Genomic DNA, 19,446 nt, shown 5'->3' on the forward strand with positions numbered 1-19,446 from the left:
ACCAAATATTAAAAAATGAACAAAACGTAATTAAAGAAAATACAGAGAGTAACCGGCCAATTAAAAAGATTGTATGTACAGCGCTGTGTAAATTTACAGCGCTTTATAAATAAAGGTTAATAATAATAATAATAATAATAATAATAACAACAACAACAACTAGTTATATATGCATCTGAGGAAGTAGGCTTAAGCCTACGAAAGCTCATATTCATGTGTCTTTCATGTTAGCCTCAAAGGTGCTACTAGATCCTTTTGCACACTGATATTCCAAACTAAAATGGCTAATGTCTTTGAATACTAATTATATAATAAGCTAAAATTATACCAAAAAAGTAACGAACATCTACATAATCATATATAGAAAATAAGTGTTTTGTAAAATTGACTTTACTGACAAATATTACTTACAATACCAATAATTGACTGAATTCCTAAAGTCCTAAAATAAGAAGACCATGAGAAGAATTGTCTCTATCACTTCAGTACATCACTGGTGTGTGTGTGTGTAGTATCTTTCCTGTTTTTGGGGGGCGGTGGTGATGGTGTATATGAGTTCTGGGATATGGCAAACACTTTATAAGAGTAACCAGGACATTGCCACTATTCCACATGTTGCCTGTTGCCTGTTATGTCTTCCAGAATGATTGGAATATGGGCAATGCTATGTAGATGCTAGTAGGTTATCCGCATTGTAGAAACGATGCTGAAGGCTATTTCCATAAATGAAAGATATCTCTGTTTTTAGTCTCTCTTGTTTGTCTTGCCTAGTTGGATCAGTGTTTCTACTTAACAGTTAATACTACTTAGTCCAGGTAAAATTTTAATTCATAATTTCTGAAATAAAAAACTACAAAACAGAACTACAATTGTTAAATATTCTCTTTGCAGGAAAGTTTGTTTGTTTGCTGTCAGACATAAGTATAATAAAATGGCAAACAGAAATAAACTTCTTAAAATTTACTAATCTGTATATTTCAGCAGGCAAGAACATGTTTTGGGTTTTTTTTTTGTTAATGTTATTTTTCTTTGTTCATCCTCCCCTCTTTTAAAAAAAAGATGGGAACAGAGAAAGGATCCTCATGGTAGAACCTATTATGTTGATCACAACACAAGAACGACTACATGGGAAAGGCCTCAGCCTCTACCACCAGGGTAATAAATTCTCTATTCACTTGACAGTATTACCATTGGCTTGAATTTTGCTTTTGCTAAGTAAGTGCATAGATAAGAAAATGTTTTTACTGCTATGAGGTTTGTAGAAATTATTCAATGTTTTATGTCATTTCTTTTTAAAAAGTCACTCCATTCTTAGCATATTTAACAAGATTTTTTAGATGCAGAAATTTTAAATTTAATACAGTTAGACAAATTGCACCTTTTAATTTAACTTTGCATTCTCATCCCCTTAAGGTTGGAGGTGAAAGTTGTCCTTCCTCTTCTCCATCCAATTTTTCTCAAACAGTAGGGTGCCATCCAAAGGGCATGCTCAAAAGTTGCTTGGGGGGTAGGGGCAAGGAATATAGGCTCTAATTAACTGACATCCAATCCAAGGAGGCAACCCACCTCCCCACCACCTCATTGGATCCTTTTGGAGCAGGGGTCCAGAGGGGAGGGGCTCAGGCCCAAAACTGTGTGTCTGCTCACTTGGAATTGAAGTGACCTCTGCCCAGCGGTGCTCCTCCCTCTCTTCTCTTCCTCCGGCAGATGTAAGTGCAATGGCGCAGCCTTAAAAAGCTTTTAAACTCCTCAATCTCTCCCCACCACAAAGTCTTAACCAGCTTTTAAACCATGAATTATACACAAAAAATCCCATTAGTTGTGATGGGCTTACTCCTAGCTAAGTGTTTATAGCATAGTAGCATATTATAAAAGCTTTTTTGCAATAAGGAAGGAAAGAAAATAGCTCCCTAAGTTGACATTTGTTTCTTAGGTGGGAAAGAAGAGTTGACGATCGTGGAAGGGTTTATTATGTGGACCATAATACAAGAACAACAACATGGCAACGACCAACAATGGAATCAGTCAGAAACTTTGAACAATGGCAATCTCAGCGAAACCAGTTGCAGGGAGCGATGCAACAGTTCAACCAACGATACCTCTATTCGGTAAATTTACAAGTTACAAAGGGAATTCTTTTTCTCTTCTTTTTGTTACATATTTATCCAGTCTTATATTGGCTGATACTAACCTAAAGTCAAACCATGGTTTGTTCAAAAAAAAGTTTGATTGCAGTGTTTGGATCGATAATCCATTTTAACATTTCTTATTAACTTGCTTAAACAACATTAAAGAAGGAGTGTGTATTTTTAATGTATGAGGCATTTCTGATTTAGTACAAATCTGGATTTCTGTGCTGCAACTGAAATGCAAGGAGAAAAAGGGAGAAGTGAGGGAGGACATACCATGGTTTATGAAGGTTGCATTGGCACTGCAGAAATAATCTGGTTTGAAACCGCTTGAATGGTCATGGTTCCATGCTATGGAATTCTGGGAATTGTTGTTTGTTGGGGTTCCTGAGCTCTCTGACAGAGAAAGCTTATTATCTCACAAAACTACATTTCCCAGAATACCATAGCATGGAGCCATGGCTGTTAATCAGTGTCAAAGTGGATTATTTCTCCAGTGCAGATCTAGCCCAGTATCCAGTGCTATATCCAATAAACTATCAATAGCCATGCCAGGGGAGAGGCTGATTCATTTGGCAGGAAGATTGCTATTTGCTTTCACTCAAAAATTTCTTGTATGTAAAGAGATCTTGTTACACCTTTGAGACTAACTGAAATAAAGAAGTTGGCAGGATGAGCTTTTGTAGACTTCATTCTACCTCCTCAGATGTATAACTGAAAGCTCATGCTGCCAACTTCTTTATTTCAGTTAGTCTCAAAGGTACTACAAGATCTCTCTACATGCTGATTCTACAGACTAACATGGCTATATCTTTGAATTTGAAAATTTCTTGTTCATCTGCCTGCCTTTTCTGTACACACAGATTGTAGAGAGACTACCACTATCAGTTAGCCATCAGTTTTTCAGCCAAGCTATTTAACGAGGGAAGAAATGAGCCAAGGGTTCAATCACATACAAAAAATGGGTGATAAAAGGGATGGTAGGGAAGTTCATAGATAGATAGATAGATAGATAGTATTTCCAGGGTTTTTTCTTTTGTTTGCATTAGAATTTCCCTGCACCTTCAAAGCCATGACATTTATTTCTTATCTTATCTAGGCTTCAATGCTGACTGCTGAAAATGATCCACTTGGCCCTTTACCACCTGGATGGGGTGAGAAATATAAAATAGCTATATGAAACAGACACCTATGGTTAATTAACTTTCATTTTACACTATTAATTTTTATTGCAGAAAGGAGAGTTGATTCAAATGACAGAGTCTATTTTGTAAATCACAACACAAAGACAACACAGTGGGAAGATCCACGGACTCAAGGGTGGGTTTATATTCATTAAACCAGAATAAACCAAATATAAAATTACTGATGTTTAACAAAAATAAATTGCATTTAAAATTTTCAGCTTACAAAATGAAGACCCTCTTCCTGAAGGGTGGGAAATCAGATACACCAGGGAAGGTGTACGATATTTTGTTGACCATAATACCCGAACAACTACTTTCAGTGACCCTCGCACCGGTAAATCCTCAGTGTAAGTGAGATTTTAATGAATATTTTGAAATTTGTCTTTGTGTAGTATTCTAAATCTCTACAATATAATTGGATTCATAGTTATGCTGTCCAACTATGAGGAGTTGCATGAGTTTCTTTCATAGCTTACATCTTATGAGGTATGACTTATTAAATATTAGATGACAGGATTTTAAAACTGACCCAAAGTATGCATGTGGTAGTGCTCCCATTGTTTCTCAGGCTGAGAAGGTGTGATGAAATTTGCAAAGGGCTGTGAAATTTTAGTCATTTTGTTCAATAAAAAACATGGTATATATCTTTGCAGGAATAAAGGACCGCAGATTGCTTATGAACGCAGCTTTAGGTGGAAATTGGCTCATTTCCGCTACTTATGTCAGGTACCATAATTCTGTTCAAATCATCTTGTAAACTTTATTTGGCACTTGACTTTTTTTTTAAAAAAAATGTTTGATTATCTACTGTCTGTTTTAGTCAAATGCTCTGCCAAGCCATGTGAAGATCAATGTATACAGACAATCTTTGTTTGAAGATTCTTTCCAGCAGGTAATATGCTATTTACATATTCATTGTGAAATTCTGAAGCAAAATACTGCATGAGCAAATATGTTTCAGCTCATTTGATCATGTATCTAGGAAAATTTCTTAGTGGGAAATTGTTAAAAGCTTTTGCACCATATTGCAGTTTTAATTTCTGATATTGTACTAGTAGGTTGATAGCAAGTAGTATATCTAGCAAAAAAAAAAAAAGCCTAGTGAGAATCTAGCCTAACAAATCTTTACTTACTACAGTAGTATGTAATAACTTGTGTAGCTGGTTTTTATGGGGTTAGACCAAAATACTGGAGGGCTTTTCATTAAATCTTAATCTCCTCCCCCACCCTTGAAAATGCCTTTTTTGTGGATTTTTTGGTGAGGGGGTATATTCATTTTTTCAGGGAATATCTGAATGTTGATTGTGTGGAGAGAGGAGGAAGAAATATTATGTCCCCCAAGGAGTTTGCTGCAAGAATAGTTTGTTGACTCTCTCAGAGAAGGAAGACATAATACATTTGCAGATGCCTGGTTACGTATTCCCTTTCCTGCAGGGAACACATACTATCCATGCACTGATGTGTGTATAAAGCCTGTGGAAGCAGTGCCTAGTTGTCTTGATAGCACAAATAAATCATACCTACTGCATACATTGTTGCCTGAGCACTAACACTGTTTAACCAATATGATAGCAGTCTTACATCATCAGATTTACTGTGTGATCCACAAGTAGCTTACTACCACATGGAGAAGTGAAATGATACCAGGAAAAGTATAGAGTGGTTGCAAATAGCCACAAAGAGAAACATAAATAGTTATTTACTTATTTGTCCCTGCCCCTTGCATTTTCAATGGTTAAAATTGGGTATAGTTCTGTTTTAAATAGAGTACATTACCTTAACATTGGGTTTAGCACTTATTATGGTCTAACATTGTGGTCAATGTTTTACCTTGTTTTACCTTTCTATCTGTGTTCTATGTTTTCTATGTAGATTATGGCTTTAAAACCCTATGATTTGAGGAGACGATTGTATGTCATATTCAGAGGAGAGGAAGGATTGGATTATGGTGGCTTAGCCAGGTAAAAAAATCTGATTCTTACTGAAAACAGTTGTTCAATGTGCATATTTATATACTGACTAGAAATCTACCTTGCTAATTTACCTATCTAGAGAACTTGTAGGATAAAGGATGGATTACTTTGGCTATTAGATTGCATCACAGTGGAACCTTCCCATCCATAGGGGTTTAGTTCTGGGTCTGCCTGGAGATGGGAAAAAACATGGACACTTGCACCCCATATTATTAAGTGGGCAGAGATGTGCACATGTCAACATCAGCACATTTGTGTGCATGTACCAACATTGAATAATATGGAGTGTGGTGAGCCACAGATGCTGCAATCTGCGGATCACTACCTATGCAAATGCAGCAGGCCCAGTGTATATGCAGATTATTGAGATAGTGCTCATATGTGGCTCGCCATTTTCTTAAAATAATATACTTTTCTAAAGTTTTAGAGTGAGTGTCAGTGAAATTTCTCGGGGAATGTGGGGATGCTTGAAATTTAATATACAACCATGTCAGCAGCCATGTTAAAAGTTCAGTTCATCCAACCACCATCATAAAACAGAGCAGTACTGTTTGCAAACTTCTGAATTCAATCTCCCCTACTGCCTTTGGTAGCAGAGGGGAGGTTTCCAGCTTCATATTTCAAAATAGTTGATTGGAATAAAGTAGATGAGAAGAAACACTTCTGCTGAGCTCAATTCCCTTTTTTGTGATTCTTTTAGTGCTCAATATTACTGTAAATCCAATCTGGGGAACCCCAAAACTTCAGCATTCTTTGTATTAGATAAATTTTATACATCAGTGCTCATAGTTGAGAAGTATTAGCACAGTTGAGAAAGAAATCTACATAATCTGTTCAGAACATTTGCTGCAGCTAGTCATCCAGTAATGAGAAATGTGCAAGCACTATTCAGTTTAAAATTGTCTGATTAGCTAGGTGACTAATTGAGATAAAAGCATTTGAAGCAGTCTTCTTTTACTTTACATACATGAATCTAAAACTGAAACCTTATATAGTGCTATATACTACAGTCTTTTTTGTTTGTACTTGGAAACAGTAACTTCAGTTTTTAAAAATCTACTATAATTATTTACAGGTTTGTAATAGTAGAAGTTAATGTAGACAATGTTAAGATCTTAATAGTGGGCATTTATATATATTTTACAAAGAAATTAAAGATAAAATTTGCACTTAAATTGTGAAAATTAGTGTTTAATGGGGGACTTAAATGGAGTGGTGGATCCTCAATTAGATAGATATTCAGGGACAATTTTTTAAAAATCGGGAAATTAACTAAGAAATTTTTTGACATTATAGAATTACAGCTGACATTTTCAAAGAAAAAATGCAAAAGACTTTACTTTTTTCTCAGATTCTCACAAATCACTGTCTAGAATAGATATGATCTGGATCTCAAATAATTCAGTAAGCAGAACTGGGAAAGTGGAAATTTTGCCAAAATCTCTATCTGATTATAATCCCATGATGATGGTTATGAAAAATAAGACACATATAAATAAATGGAGATTAAATGAATCATTGTTAATGAAAGATGAAATAGTGAAAGAGTATAAGAAAAAATTTGAAGGAATATTTTGAATTAAATTTAAAGAAATATGGATATTAATGTGTTTTGGGATGCGGGGAAAGCAGTTATTAGAGGGATATTCACACAAATGGCTATAATGTGGAATAGAAAAAAATGAGAAAAATGGGAATAGTTATGAAAGAAATTAGGCAAAAAGGTAATGAATTAGCGAAATCCCTGACAAAGAAAAATATTAGAAATCAAATAAATATTTTACATGAGCAATTACAGATGATAATGATGGAAGAGATGAAGAGGAAATTGGATTATATAAAACCGAAAAACTGAGTTGGCTAATAAGCTAGGATGTTAGTTACTTTATAGATTACGAAAGCAAGAACAAAGAAAACAATTTCTAAATTGATAATAGGAGATAGGAAAATAACAGAGTAATTATAATTATTTTGGAATGGTATATAAGAAATATAATCCACCTTCAGAGCAAATAAATGACTATATTGAAAAGTGCTGAATTACGAAATTAACAGAAATGCAAAAGGAGAAGTGGAATAAGGCAGTAACAGTGGAAGAAATTATAGAGACAGTTGAAAAAATGAAAACCTCCAGGTCCAGATGGATTACCTACAGAATATTACAAAACATTTTATATGGAATTAGCGAGCCCCTTCCACTTGGTAATGAATAATCTGCTCCAGCATAAACAAATGCCAGATAGTTGGATATTGTACTTATACCCAAGGAAAATTGTGGTCCAAATGTACTTAGAAATGATAGACCTATTTCATTATTAAATGAAGACTATACAATATTCACAGCCATTCTAGCAAGTGGGCTAAAAATGATTTTAAAGGAGTATATTTATAGGGACCAAAATGGCTTACTACCCCAAAGACAGGTTAAAGATAACATTAGGATGATTATAAGTATATTGGAGTACCTAAATTATCATAATACAATTAAAGGGACATTAATGTTTTTAGATGCTGAAAAGGCCTTTGATAATTTGAATTGGATTTTTTAAAATTAAAGACAATGAATGAAATGGGTATAAGGGATAACTTTTTTATTTGGATGCAAGCGATATATACTACTCAAAAGGCAAAATTGGAAAATAATCTGATTCAATTCCAGTGGAAAAGGGAACTGGGCAAAGATGTTTATTTTCACACTTGTTATTTATTTTGGTATTAGAAGTTTTAAATGCAGAAATAAGGAAAGAAAAAGAATAGGTTTTGTGGGTTTTTCAGGCCATGAGGCTGTGTTCTAGAAAAGGTAATGAGGTGTTTTTCCCTTTTTTGTCTTTTCTGTTCCCCCCCCCTTTTTTCCCCCCTTTCCTTTCTTGCTTTCTCTCTTTTTTCTCAGTTTTTCCTAGCCTTTTGTTTGTTTGTTTTCTTAGGTGTGGATGTGTATAATTATGTTTATATGTGTTTTTATCAAGCATTGAATAAAAATTACTTTATTAATAATTGTTTACAGAGAATGGTTCTTCTTGCTTTCCCACGAAGTGCTGAATCCTATGTATTGCCTATTTGAATATGCTGGAAAGAGCAATTATTGCCTTCAGATAAATCCAGCATCAACAATAAATCCAGATCATCTCTCATATTTCTGTTTCATTGGACGATTTATTGCTATGGTAAGTTCTCTCTCTCTCTCTCTCTCTCTCTCTCTCTCTCTCTCTCTCTCACACACACACACACACACACACACACACACACACACACACACACAATTTGTGTGCTTCACAGTTCTGGAGTGTTTAGTACTTAAGAAGAAATAGGCACCATACTGGAATTTAATTCACAAGTGTTTCAATTAAGTATTCCTCAGAATGATTGTAATAAGTATATAAAAATGGAATTTGTTCACCTTCCTTTATTGGCTTACTGTACAGTAGTTAAACTCTAATTTTCTGATCTTTGAATCACAGGTTTTTAGATAAATTAAGATAACATGCAACATACACAAAACAGCAATACTTTTATTGGATCAGCTAAAATGCACAAAGTACTATCACAAGACTGTGCTGGACCCCATATAAGATTATAGCAGTAGAAACACCAGAAGAACAGTAAATAGGAAGAAAATTACTATGGTAATTTAAAAAGCTATCCAAAAAATGGACCTGTGATGACACAAGTAGTCAGGCATTTTTTTTTCACATACACATATCTCATCACTAAGTAATACACTGCTCTTGTAGAATTTCTTATTTCCTCTCTTGTTAATTACTACCAAGTCAGCTTTGTCTTACATTGACCATATGAATGAGAAGCCTTCAGGATACCATGTCATTATTAACAATGTTCAGGCCCTGCAAACTCAGCACTGTGGCTTCCTTGATTGCATCAGTCCACCTGTAGTGCAGTCCAGTGGTATCACGGGGAGGGGTGCAGTAGTGTTGCTCACACTGGGTGATACTCCAGAAGAGGAGTGACACCAAGTTGGGCCATGCTTCCACTGGAGAAGAGGAGCAAGTCCCCCATCCCTGCTTTCCTGCAGCAGCAGCTTTCTCTTCATGAAGAGACTACCACAAGGAATGACAGGGCCTAGCACAACCAGCTCTGCTTTCCCATGGAGGTGGCATTCTCCTTATGAGGAGGCCACAGCAGCGGTGGCTAACAGAGTGCAACCTTTAGCCATGCCCCCGGCACACCCACCCCCGCACCGGGTGACACCTGATGCAGTCTTCCTCTTTTTATATTCTCTCCCACTTTATCAACTTTTTAAATGAGTCACATAATCTCACAATATGGCCAAAGTGTGATAGCCTCAGTTTGGTTACTTCTAGGAAAAGTTCAGGCTTGATTTGCTGTACAACCAGTTTATTGGCCATTTTGGCTGTCCGTGGCATCATTAGAACTCCCTGACAGCATCACATTTCAATTAGTTGATTCTTATCCTGGTAGCTCTCTTCACTTTCCAGCTTTCACAACCATACATAGAAATGGGAAATACAAAGACATGGAATCTCTTCTCTAACCCCTTCCACTACCCTGAACTATGTTTGCACAATAGTGGAACAGTACTTGTTCACTACATAGTACTTGCTGAACCAGCATGGTGTAGTGGTTTGAGTGTCAGATTGCAACTCTGGAGACCGAGGTTCAGTTCCTCGCTCAGCCATGAAACCTGCTGGATGACCTTGGGCAAGTCACATGCTCTTAACCTCAGGGGAGTCCTCTGAACAATTCTCGCCAAAAAGTCTCATTATAGGGTTACCATAGATTGGAAATGGCTTAAAGGCATACAACAAGAAACTTGCTCAGGGCCAAACTCAACCCTAATCCTGATCATTGTTTACAGTTCATTTTCCAGTTTCAGCAATACAGTGAGAATCAATCTATACAAGTGCTAGAGAAACCCTCAGAGATACTTATACAGGGGAGGTGGAAGGGACTATGAATGTATGTGAACTACTCTTGAAGAACAACAGTTCCAGGTAAGCAACCTTGTTTTGTTCTTTGAGTAGTCACATACATTCACATAGCATGGCTGTTTGGTGAGCTTTGCCACATTAGTTCGTTTTAGATTGTTTGAAAAGATTTTGCTATGAAAGTATATAAAGCTGCTCTGAGAGCCTTTAGGGCTGAAGGGCGGGGTATAAATACCGCAAATAAATGAATAAATAAATAAATAAATAAATAATAAAAATATATTTAATAGCATTGTCGAATGGAGCAGCTTGTGACAGTTTGAACCCCCTCTGCTGGTAAAATGTTGAATTTACACTAGTATGTAATCCTTTCCCATCTACAACCGGTCTTTTTTTCAGTAAAAAAGTGATTACCTTTGCTATTTTAGATATCTAATTTATTCCTTACAAGATATACCACAATTATCCTTGAAAATGTCTAATCTGTGCCTTCAGAAGGCTCAGCTTCACATCAGTCAGCAGAATGAGATTTAAAAAATCTGTGTAATGAGAATTTGGTTGTTAGAATTTAATGTGCCTTGTCTGTTTACTCTGTAATTTGAAGGACTTTTATAGGTAAAAGCATATTGAGAGTCCTGTTTTTCATGGTCTCCATGGCGTTTTAAAAGTTGGTTTCATGCCTATGTAAAAGTGTGTCTTAAAACGTCCTAGTTGTAGGTCTTCTTTTAAGTAGTTGCCCTGTTCTACCTTCAGTAAGCCAGCTGAAGTGGCTGTCAGTCTTTTCTTCACTTATTCCTAATGAATCAGCAATGCTTTTTAAAACATTTAAAACAGCACCCCCTATTTTAGTTTTAGCTTATTATGTGTTTGTATCTTGTATTTCTGTTTGATTCTCATGCCCACTAGGATGTTTTTCCCCTGCTTCTTTAATACTGTCTGTGGTTCTGAAGGTGTCTCCTTTCTGGAGGTATTCTGTTTGTGGAAGCAAAACTTCATGCCACTGATGAGCACAGGGTTTTTTAAAAGTACTTTGTGGTTTTCAAGATTTTATTGAATCCTTCCAAAACTATTAACACACTATTAGGCAGATAGACACTGTCATTTTGGAGTACAGTGCTCATTTAGAAACAACTGCTGGGTGCAAAAGGTGGTAAGGTCTCTGCTCTTCAGCATCTCTCAAAACACCATGTTTATTTACTGACGTACTAATTGTCCCATTTAGCAAGGGAGTATCCATTTAGCAAGTCAGTCTCTTCTGTCTCGGCTTTGACAATGCCTATTGGGGAAATTATAACTTAGGGGCCATATCCTGATTGCTCTGATCCCCTTATCAAGCAGTTTCCCAAGAAGTTGACTCCATTAGTTGTCATCTGAATAGCAACATTTTTCCATTTCATTGGAATCAGTGTTCCCTTTACTACTTGGAACTTAATATCGCATCCCTTGGAACTTGGAGAGATGACCATATCAGAAGGTTCCCTTTGCAGCTATAGTGACGGTTTTGAATCCAGCAGAAAAGATTCTCTGCAGTGGTGCCTGTAACTGCGCACCATCCTTTGGTACAGGTTCTTATCTCCTTTACTCCAGTCCTGTGCCTGTTTTGGTACTGTGCAGCCATGTGCTCAGTATTTGTGTTTAGTTTAAGTTGTCATAGTTCCCTTGGTTTTTCCCTTAAACTTGCTGAAGGCTATGCCTTTCACCTCAGCTCTCATTGCTAATGCCTGCCCTGATACTGTTGCTTCATATGTACTTGTTTCAGTGCTAGCAGTTTATGAATGAATGAATGAATCTTTATTTGTATACCGCTATTTCCATGATCACAGCGGTTTACAACAGTAATAAAAACATACTGAAACTACAAAATCCAATAGAAAGAAATCCCCCCCACATTAAACAATACAGTACAGCAATAAAAATATCCATCATTCAATCACAGTTAAAAACAGTTAAAAACCAAAGCACCAATTACATCCAATACAATACAGCAACACAAGGGGAGAAGAATGGAATTAGGGAACATGGGGGAAAGCTTGACGAAAGAGGTGAGTCTTTAGATTTTTCCTGAAAGACTCCAGGGAGGGGGCTGAGCGGAGCTCGTCAGGCAGAGAGTTCCAGGTCTGTGGGGCCAAAGCAGAAAAAGCCCTATGTGCAGACATCACATATCTCGTATCAGGGACTCTCAAAAGTTGTTTCCCGCCCGACCTGAGAGTGCGGGGTGGATTATATGGAGAGAGGCGGTCCTCCAAGTACCCTGGGCCCAAGCCATTTAGGGCTTTATAGTTTAAGTTTGGCAGAAACAATTCATTCTGGTTCAGGTCTTTTATCTACTTCATTATACCAAATAATGCAAGTCTGACTGTTATTGGAAGCAGTAACTGGACTGTTTAAGCACACAGTCTCTCTCTAGTTCCCCCCCCCCCCCCCCGAGATAGGAATATCAACTGCAGACCACACGCACTGTTTAGGGGATCCAATGTGACTTTTGGAACCTCATATGGTCCCCCACCGCCCCTAGTAATCTAAAATTTTTGAGCAATCCCTTAAGTCAAAACCCTTACTGTATATACTCATGTATAAGTCTAGAAATTTAAGTTTTTTTTTAAAAAAAAACAAACCAAAAAACCCTGGGCTGAGTTATCCATCTGTTAAGGTAAGTACTGTACCTTAACTCTTAGAGGAAAAAACAACAACAACTAACCTCTTTCCCTGAGTAGAGTGGCAAAAGCCAAAAGCTTAGTCTGTACCAGGAGAACCTATAAGAAGCACCTCTATTATCTCAGCCATGTGCCACTTCTGGCCTTTTTGAGTGCTTGGGTGGGAAAATAGTGGTGGTGGCAGCTCTTTAACACTTCCCGCCAAAGGAATGCCAAGAGAGTAGAGGGGTGGTCCTATTTTTTTATAATAATTATTTCTGTATCTCTTGCCACTGCATCCTTTTTGACATGTGTGCATTTTCTTAGCCCTGCCTACACCTGGTTGCTTACCCCACACTATGTCTTCTTGGGACTTACTGTTTTCTGTAGCTTTGAACCTTTTTAGAGCCATTATCTTTAGAACAATATACTTAAAGCTGTTTTTAACTAATTTTTAAAAATTCTCAACAGGCATTGTTTCATGGCAAATTCATAGATACTGGGTTTTCACTTCCATTCTACAAGCGCATGCTAAATAAGAAACTCACAATAAAGGATTTGGAATCTATTGATACTGAATTTTATAATTCCCTAATTTGGATAAGGTTTGTACATCTTCTCAAATTTTGACTTTTTTTTTTTGTCCTGACTTTTCCCCCTATCATATTACTGAAATAGTTGTGTCTAGCTGATCTGTGATTAACTTTTCCTCTTAGGGATAACAACATTGAAGAGTGCAACTTAGAAATGTACTTTTGCGTTGACATGGAGCTGCTAGGGAAAGTTACCTCACATGAGCTGAAATTAGGAGGCTCCAACATACTTGTAACTGAGGAGAACAAAGAAGAGTACATTGGGTATGTTGATAAAGGAATTAAAAAGACAGTGTGAAACAATCTTAATTCTAAATTTCAGTTTCTACCACCTGCTTCCAGCCCCTATGCACACCAAGAAACCTCCTTAGATAGCTGTGGGACTCCTTTGGAGAGTATGAAACATGGTGTGGTAGGAAGTAGGATTTGTATCAGTGGAGCTCACCTGCATAAGCTATAATATATTTAATATATGTCTGGGCATTTACATTGGAGATTGTAATCTTATGCCAGTATTAGTCTACTTGATCATTCTGTTTAGAGAGCTATAAGTATGGGGAAATGAATGATAGCTATAAACTACACTTTCAAAAATGTCTTCAATATCTTTCATATTAGGCCAGTGATAAAATTTAATTTTAAGGGTATAGAACTACTTTTGAGCAGACAATGAACACTAATCAAGCAGACACTAATCCTCTTTTGCATACCCTCCCACCCTAAGGCCTGCCATTAGCAACAGAACAATACACATGCAAATCACTCCTGCCTTCCCAGGTTCACACAGTATATAAATACCCAACTCCTTTCCAGGCAAGCATTCTCTGAAATTGCCAGCCACAGATGCTGGCGAAACATCAGGAAGAAACTCTTCTAGAACATGGCCACATAGCCCAAATAACCCACAAAAAACTATGGATGCCGGCCAGTTAAGCTTTCGACTTCACACTTTTGAGATAGTATGATAGAATATTTTCATGGTCAGAGCTCACACAGCAAAATTGCAATAATGTACATTTGCATAGGGAAGATAATGCTACACTTATTAGGTGCATAGGATTTTTCTAGGTACCGTATTTTCCGGCGTATAAGGCAACTCTTTAAGTCTGCCTTATGTGCCAGATTTTTACCCCAGAAACAGGCGAATGTCATAGCCACCTCCCTGTCTCTGGGGTCCTTGCTGGGTCCTCTCCCAGCCAGCCGGCACTCGCGCCAGCTGGAGGGGGCCTCTCTGGAGGCCTGAGAGGATCCACGGTGGCTGGGCTCTCGCTGCCATTTTTTTCCCCAAAGGCAGCGGCAGGGAAGCGGTTCCAGAGCCGGCCGGGCCGAGGAAAAGAGCCGGCCCCTTACTCCTCAGCACCGCCGCCGCTGGGGATCCTCCGATCCTCCAGTGGCCTCAGAAGTCCTCCGCGGAGGCCGCTGGAGGATCGGAGGATCCTTGGCAGTGGTGGCGCCGAGGAGTAAAGGGCCAGCTCTTTTCCTTGGCCTGGCTGGCTTTGGAACTGCTTCTCTGCCACCGCCTTTTGGAAAAAAAATGGCGGCGAGAGCCCAGCCGCCACGGATCCTCTCAGGCCTCCAGAGAGGCCCCCTCCAGCCGGCGTGAGACTCCCCAAGGTAGGCCAAGGATCTGTCGCCTTATACGCCGGAAAATACGTTACCTTTTGTCTAGATACAAAAACCCTCTAACTTGAATCTTGGAATTGATAGAAACATACGATTGAGGATCTTTTTAAGGGTAGAAGTCCATAGTGTGTTTTTAAATACAAAGTTCCACTTGTAGCACTCTAATCTTTTTGCCTGTTTCAGCCTAATGGCAGAGTGGCGGTTTTCCCGAGGAGTACAAGAACAAACCAAAGCTTTCCTTGATGGATTTAATGAAGTGGTTCCCCTTCAGTGGCTGCAATATTTTGATGAAAAGGAGTTGGAGGTGAGACATTTGAGGAGCAGTTATTTAATTGGGCAGAAAGAGAGCAAAAAACTTTGACACTAACATATTAGAAGGAAAAATAATACAAGCAAATAATCTTGCCCAAATTCTGTTAAAGTACTTATAAACAAGCAGGCTGATGATTTTAAAAAGTGCTGTACAGCATTTCACTGAAAATTGTTTAGTTGACATATAGCATTCCAAGCTTTAATGTTCCTAAATCACTTGCTCTTTTTCTAGGTTATGCTCTGTGGTATGCAAGAGGTTGATTTGGCAGACTGGCAAAGGAATACTGTTTATCGTCATTATACAAGAAACAGCAAACAAATAATATGGTTCTGGCAGGTATGATATTTTTATTAGTTGAAAAACTTTGCAGCTATGAAATTTTTATTTTAGATAGAAGGGAAGGTACTCCTTTAGGGCACCTGTGCAGACCCACAATGGGAATAAGTATATTTAGGCTAGCTGTAGAACTTTCCTACCTCCTCAAAGAGTCGGGTACATTCTTTTCTCAGTTTAGCATCCTGTCTTTTATTAGAGATGGGCAAAGTAACCCACAGTCTACATGCAACCTACACAGAGCCATTTTTGTGGCTCCTAGGCCCCTTCATCGCTCAAAAAATTGCACCCAAAAGCCCCCAAACACTTTCTTCACATTTTTGCCCATCTCAGAAGAGGCCTTATTTAAAAAGAGGAAATAAACAGTAGGTTATTATCATATCACTTTCTCTTACCCCCCCCCCCCCCCCAAAGGCATCTTTTGCACCTAAAATGGCCTGGGCCCCAAAGCATGGAAATGCCTCCACACCACTAGAGGGTATTTGGGAACATTTTGATGCAAAACCTTTTTAAAATTATTTTGAGGATGGGTTTGGCAGGAAGATGCAGCCATCCAAGATCTCCTGGCAGAACTAAGGTAAGCCTCTCTGATCACCAAGTTGCTGATCTTTGCCTTGCATGAAGGGAGAGGAAGATTGCTTTCTGCATTAATTGTCTTTTCACTTTTGTGGTGAAATTGTGTTTGGAATATTTCGCTGGGCTTTGTGTTATGTTTCACCAGTACCTTTGAAATAATTCTGTGTGATACAGATTATGGTGTCTTTGAGAAAATATATAAAAAAGAATATTATTTGGTACTTGTTTCTTCAGTTCAGCCTCTTAAAAGATCTAGGGAATTTTGGAGATAAATCCTTTTATTAAATGTACAAAATAATATGCTCCTTTCTAAAGCTAGCCAGAGTGGTCTAGTGATGCTGTTGAACTGTCTGCAGCTTGTGATGCTGAGGGACTTCATCCATGCTGAGCCTGCCCTGTCAGCACTGGCTCTTCGTGTCTACCATACCAATTATGGATCTGTTCCAATTTTATCTGGACCCATTCATGCTGCTCACAACACTCTAGACCTTATTTCTTGTGCTGGATGGGACGATGGTGATCTGAGACTGGAGTATCTTTATATTGTTCTTTTGTCATGGACAGATCATCACATGGTCAGGTTCAGACTCACTAGGAATTGGAATTGCTGCTGAGAGGGGGCAATTAAGATGGTCCACCTCAAGAGGCTGATGGATCCAGATGGTTTCCTGAAGTCTTTTGGGAATTTTGCTCTTAGAGGTAGACAGAGGCAAGACCAGTTTTAACCTAAGATCTCCACTATTCTCTCTTTTTGTTCTTAGTTTATAAAAGAAGCTGACAATGAAGTCCGTATGCGATTGATGCAGTTTGTCACTGGTACTTGCCGATTACCACTGGGAGGATTTGCTGAGCTCATGGGTAAGATGCCATCAAAATTTATTTTGTGAAAATATTTTGATCTTACAACACTTTATACATTTTTAATCTCTTGTTGGAATAAAATGTAATTAAGAGCAGCACAATTAACACAACCCTTGGATCTTTATTTAGGGAGCAATGGTCCTCAGAAATTCTGCATTGAAAAAGTTGGCAAGGAAACCTGGCTACCAAGAAGTCACACATGGTAGGTTTTAACAGCGGGTATGTATATACACACACATATACATGTCTGGATGTGTACGTTTGGCCCATTGATATCAATGAGACTTAAACATATGGATCAATGAAAGTCTGCTATAAAGCCCAACAAAGTCCAGGGCCAACAATAATACAGTTGTCCCGCTAGGGTTAGGGGAACAAGACCCCCGTGAATATGGAAAAACCGCAAATAACAAAAACACTGTTTTTACCTGAGAGGACACCTCTAGGAATCTCTAGGTCTTCCAGTGCAACTCTGTGGTCAATGTCCAACATGCCCTGACACTGAATGAATGGCACTGGAGTAGCTACAAATGTCTTTCAGTGCAACTTGTAGTTAAAGTTGACCACAGAGTTGCACTGGAGGACCTAGACAGTCCTAGAGAGAACATAATAATAATAATAATAATAATAATAATAATAATTTGTTTTATTTATATACCGCTATTCCAAAGATCATAGCGGTGAACAGCAAGTAAGCTTATTAGCAAGTAAGCTAATTTGCCTCCAACAGTCTGGGTACTCATTTTAGCAACCTCGGAAGGATGCAAGCCTGAGGCGAGCTTAGGCCCTTTTGCTGGTCTTGAACTTGCAACCTTGTGGTTTTGAGTGAATGGCTGCAGTACAGGCATTTAACCACTGCGCCACCAGGGCACATATTAATGAAATCTGTGAATAATCAAATCTGCAAATATCAAAGCCGTAAATATGGAGGGATGACTGTATATTACATAGAGAAACAAATGAGGCTTCTTTGGTTTCTTTCATATTCTATTATACCCTGTCTGTTAAAATCATCCATGCATTTGAGATTAAAAAAAATACATGAATACATGGGGGAGAAAATACATTCAGTCTGTCATGCTGATGTGGTTTCAGATGAAGAATACCAAAACTGCTGTTCTTTTTTTTATGTCATGCTTAGCAAAATATCTGATCAAATCTCTTGACAATGATAGTTCTTCTCTGAGCTGCACAGATGTATTCTTTAGTACATTACAATGAAAATTGCAGCAACCCCTTTTAACGTTGAGACAGACTAAAATATAGGATTAAAGTTCTTCAAAGGAGGGTCGGGCCCAGATAGATTGTGAACAAAGTCTATTTAAGAAGGCTTCCTGCTATGGGAAGAGGGCAGGGACGTAATCTTTGTTGATTCTTCTTTATCCTCTTACTGCTGAAGAATCCTTCGGAGTATCTTTTCATGAGTTACTGGTGGCTTCAGATGAAAAGAGGATTCAGGTCCTCTAGCTCCAGAGATGACACTTTTATTGGATTAGACTCTGCCCATTAAAGTATGCCTACTACATCTAGTTTAGGTCACCTAAGTATATAATACAGTTGCCAATAGGATTTTAGTTTGGTTGTCAATGGATGAAGTGCCTTAAAACAAATGTTGCAAACTTTTATGGCACAAGTCTATCCTATGCCTCTGCCATGATTGGGGGTGGAAAGCCCTACATGGCTTGGTTCCAGCTTACTTGCGGGGGCGCCTCTTTCTCTATAATCCACCCCACACACTCAGGTCCTCTGGGAATAATTTACTCCAGTCGAAGAAGACCAGGTTGGCTGCAGTTTCCCAGAGGTCCTTTTCATTGGCTGCTCCGAAACTGTGGAATGACCTGCCGGAGGAGATCTGTCATATTACCACCCTTGACACTTTCAGAAAGGCTGTCAAGACAGATCTTTTCCATTAAAAGATAACCCTGACTGCCCCTAGTTGTTCTACCCCATCTTTTAATTGTTTTATAACTAATTTTAATCTTGAACTTGTAATTTGATTGTTTTATGTTGATATTGGTGGAGGGTTGTGTTGTGTAATTTTGATTATGTTCTGCTATGTGTTTTTATTACTTTTTACTGTAACCGCCTTGATCTGTCGGGAGAGGCGGGATATTATTATTATTAATTTGTGTAACACTTGGTATATTAATGGGATAGAGACCATGTTTTCATACTATCTGTCATCATGTAAGCATGATGAATACAAGCTGCTGTACTGGCAATCAGATGTTTCCAGATTCTCTCTTGTTTCTTTCTTAAAACGGTTCAAATAGCTCAGTGGTCCATTCCTGGTTGGAATATCAAGAATTCTCAGAATTCAT

The 19,446-nt window shown here is 38.1% G+C and overlaps 2 protein-coding genes across 6 annotated transcripts in view; one reads left to right on the forward strand and one right to left on the reverse strand.

The window, feature by feature from the left end:
• The window catches only part of WWP1 (WW domain containing E3 ubiquitin protein ligase 1), a 70,800-nt gene that overhangs the window by 49,189 nt on the left and 2,165 nt on the right, over positions 1–19,446 (forward strand). For all 5 annotated transcript variants that reach the window (XM_089517570.1, XM_089517567.1, XM_089517571.1 and 2 more), the window contains exons 9-23: positions 1,060–1,155; positions 1,934–2,108; positions 3,229–3,283; positions 3,365–3,449; positions 3,535–3,663; positions 3,970–4,042; positions 4,137–4,208; positions 5,189–5,277; positions 8,294–8,453; positions 13,298–13,431; positions 13,543–13,683; positions 15,226–15,346; positions 15,587–15,691; positions 17,026–17,122; positions 17,255–17,327. In XM_089517570.1, the coding sequence (XP_089373696.1) occupies positions 1,060–1,155; positions 1,934–2,108; positions 3,229–3,283; positions 3,365–3,449; positions 3,535–3,663; positions 3,970–4,042; positions 4,137–4,208; positions 5,189–5,277; positions 8,294–8,453; positions 13,298–13,431; positions 13,543–13,683; positions 15,226–15,346; positions 15,587–15,691; positions 17,026–17,122; positions 17,255–17,327 (1,605 nt within the window). The remainder of the gene's footprint in view (positions 1–1,059; positions 1,156–1,933; positions 2,109–3,228; positions 3,284–3,364; positions 3,450–3,534; positions 3,664–3,969; positions 4,043–4,136; positions 4,209–5,188; positions 5,278–8,293; positions 8,454–13,297; positions 13,432–13,542; positions 13,684–15,225; positions 15,347–15,586; positions 15,692–17,025; positions 17,123–17,254; positions 17,328–19,446) is intronic.
• Positions 1–19,446, reverse strand: part of RMDN1 (regulator of microtubule dynamics 1) — a 57,986-nt gene that overhangs the window by 3,460 nt on the left and 35,080 nt on the right. The window lies entirely within an intron of this gene.

Source organism: Sceloporus occidentalis, unplaced genomic scaffold, assembly GCF_023333645.1.
Source record: "Sceloporus occidentalis isolate IW3139 unplaced genomic scaffold, rSceOcc1.0.p SCAF_3, whole genome shotgun sequence".
NCBI lineage: Eukaryota > Metazoa > Chordata > Lepidosauria > Squamata > Phrynosomatidae > Sceloporus > Sceloporus occidentalis.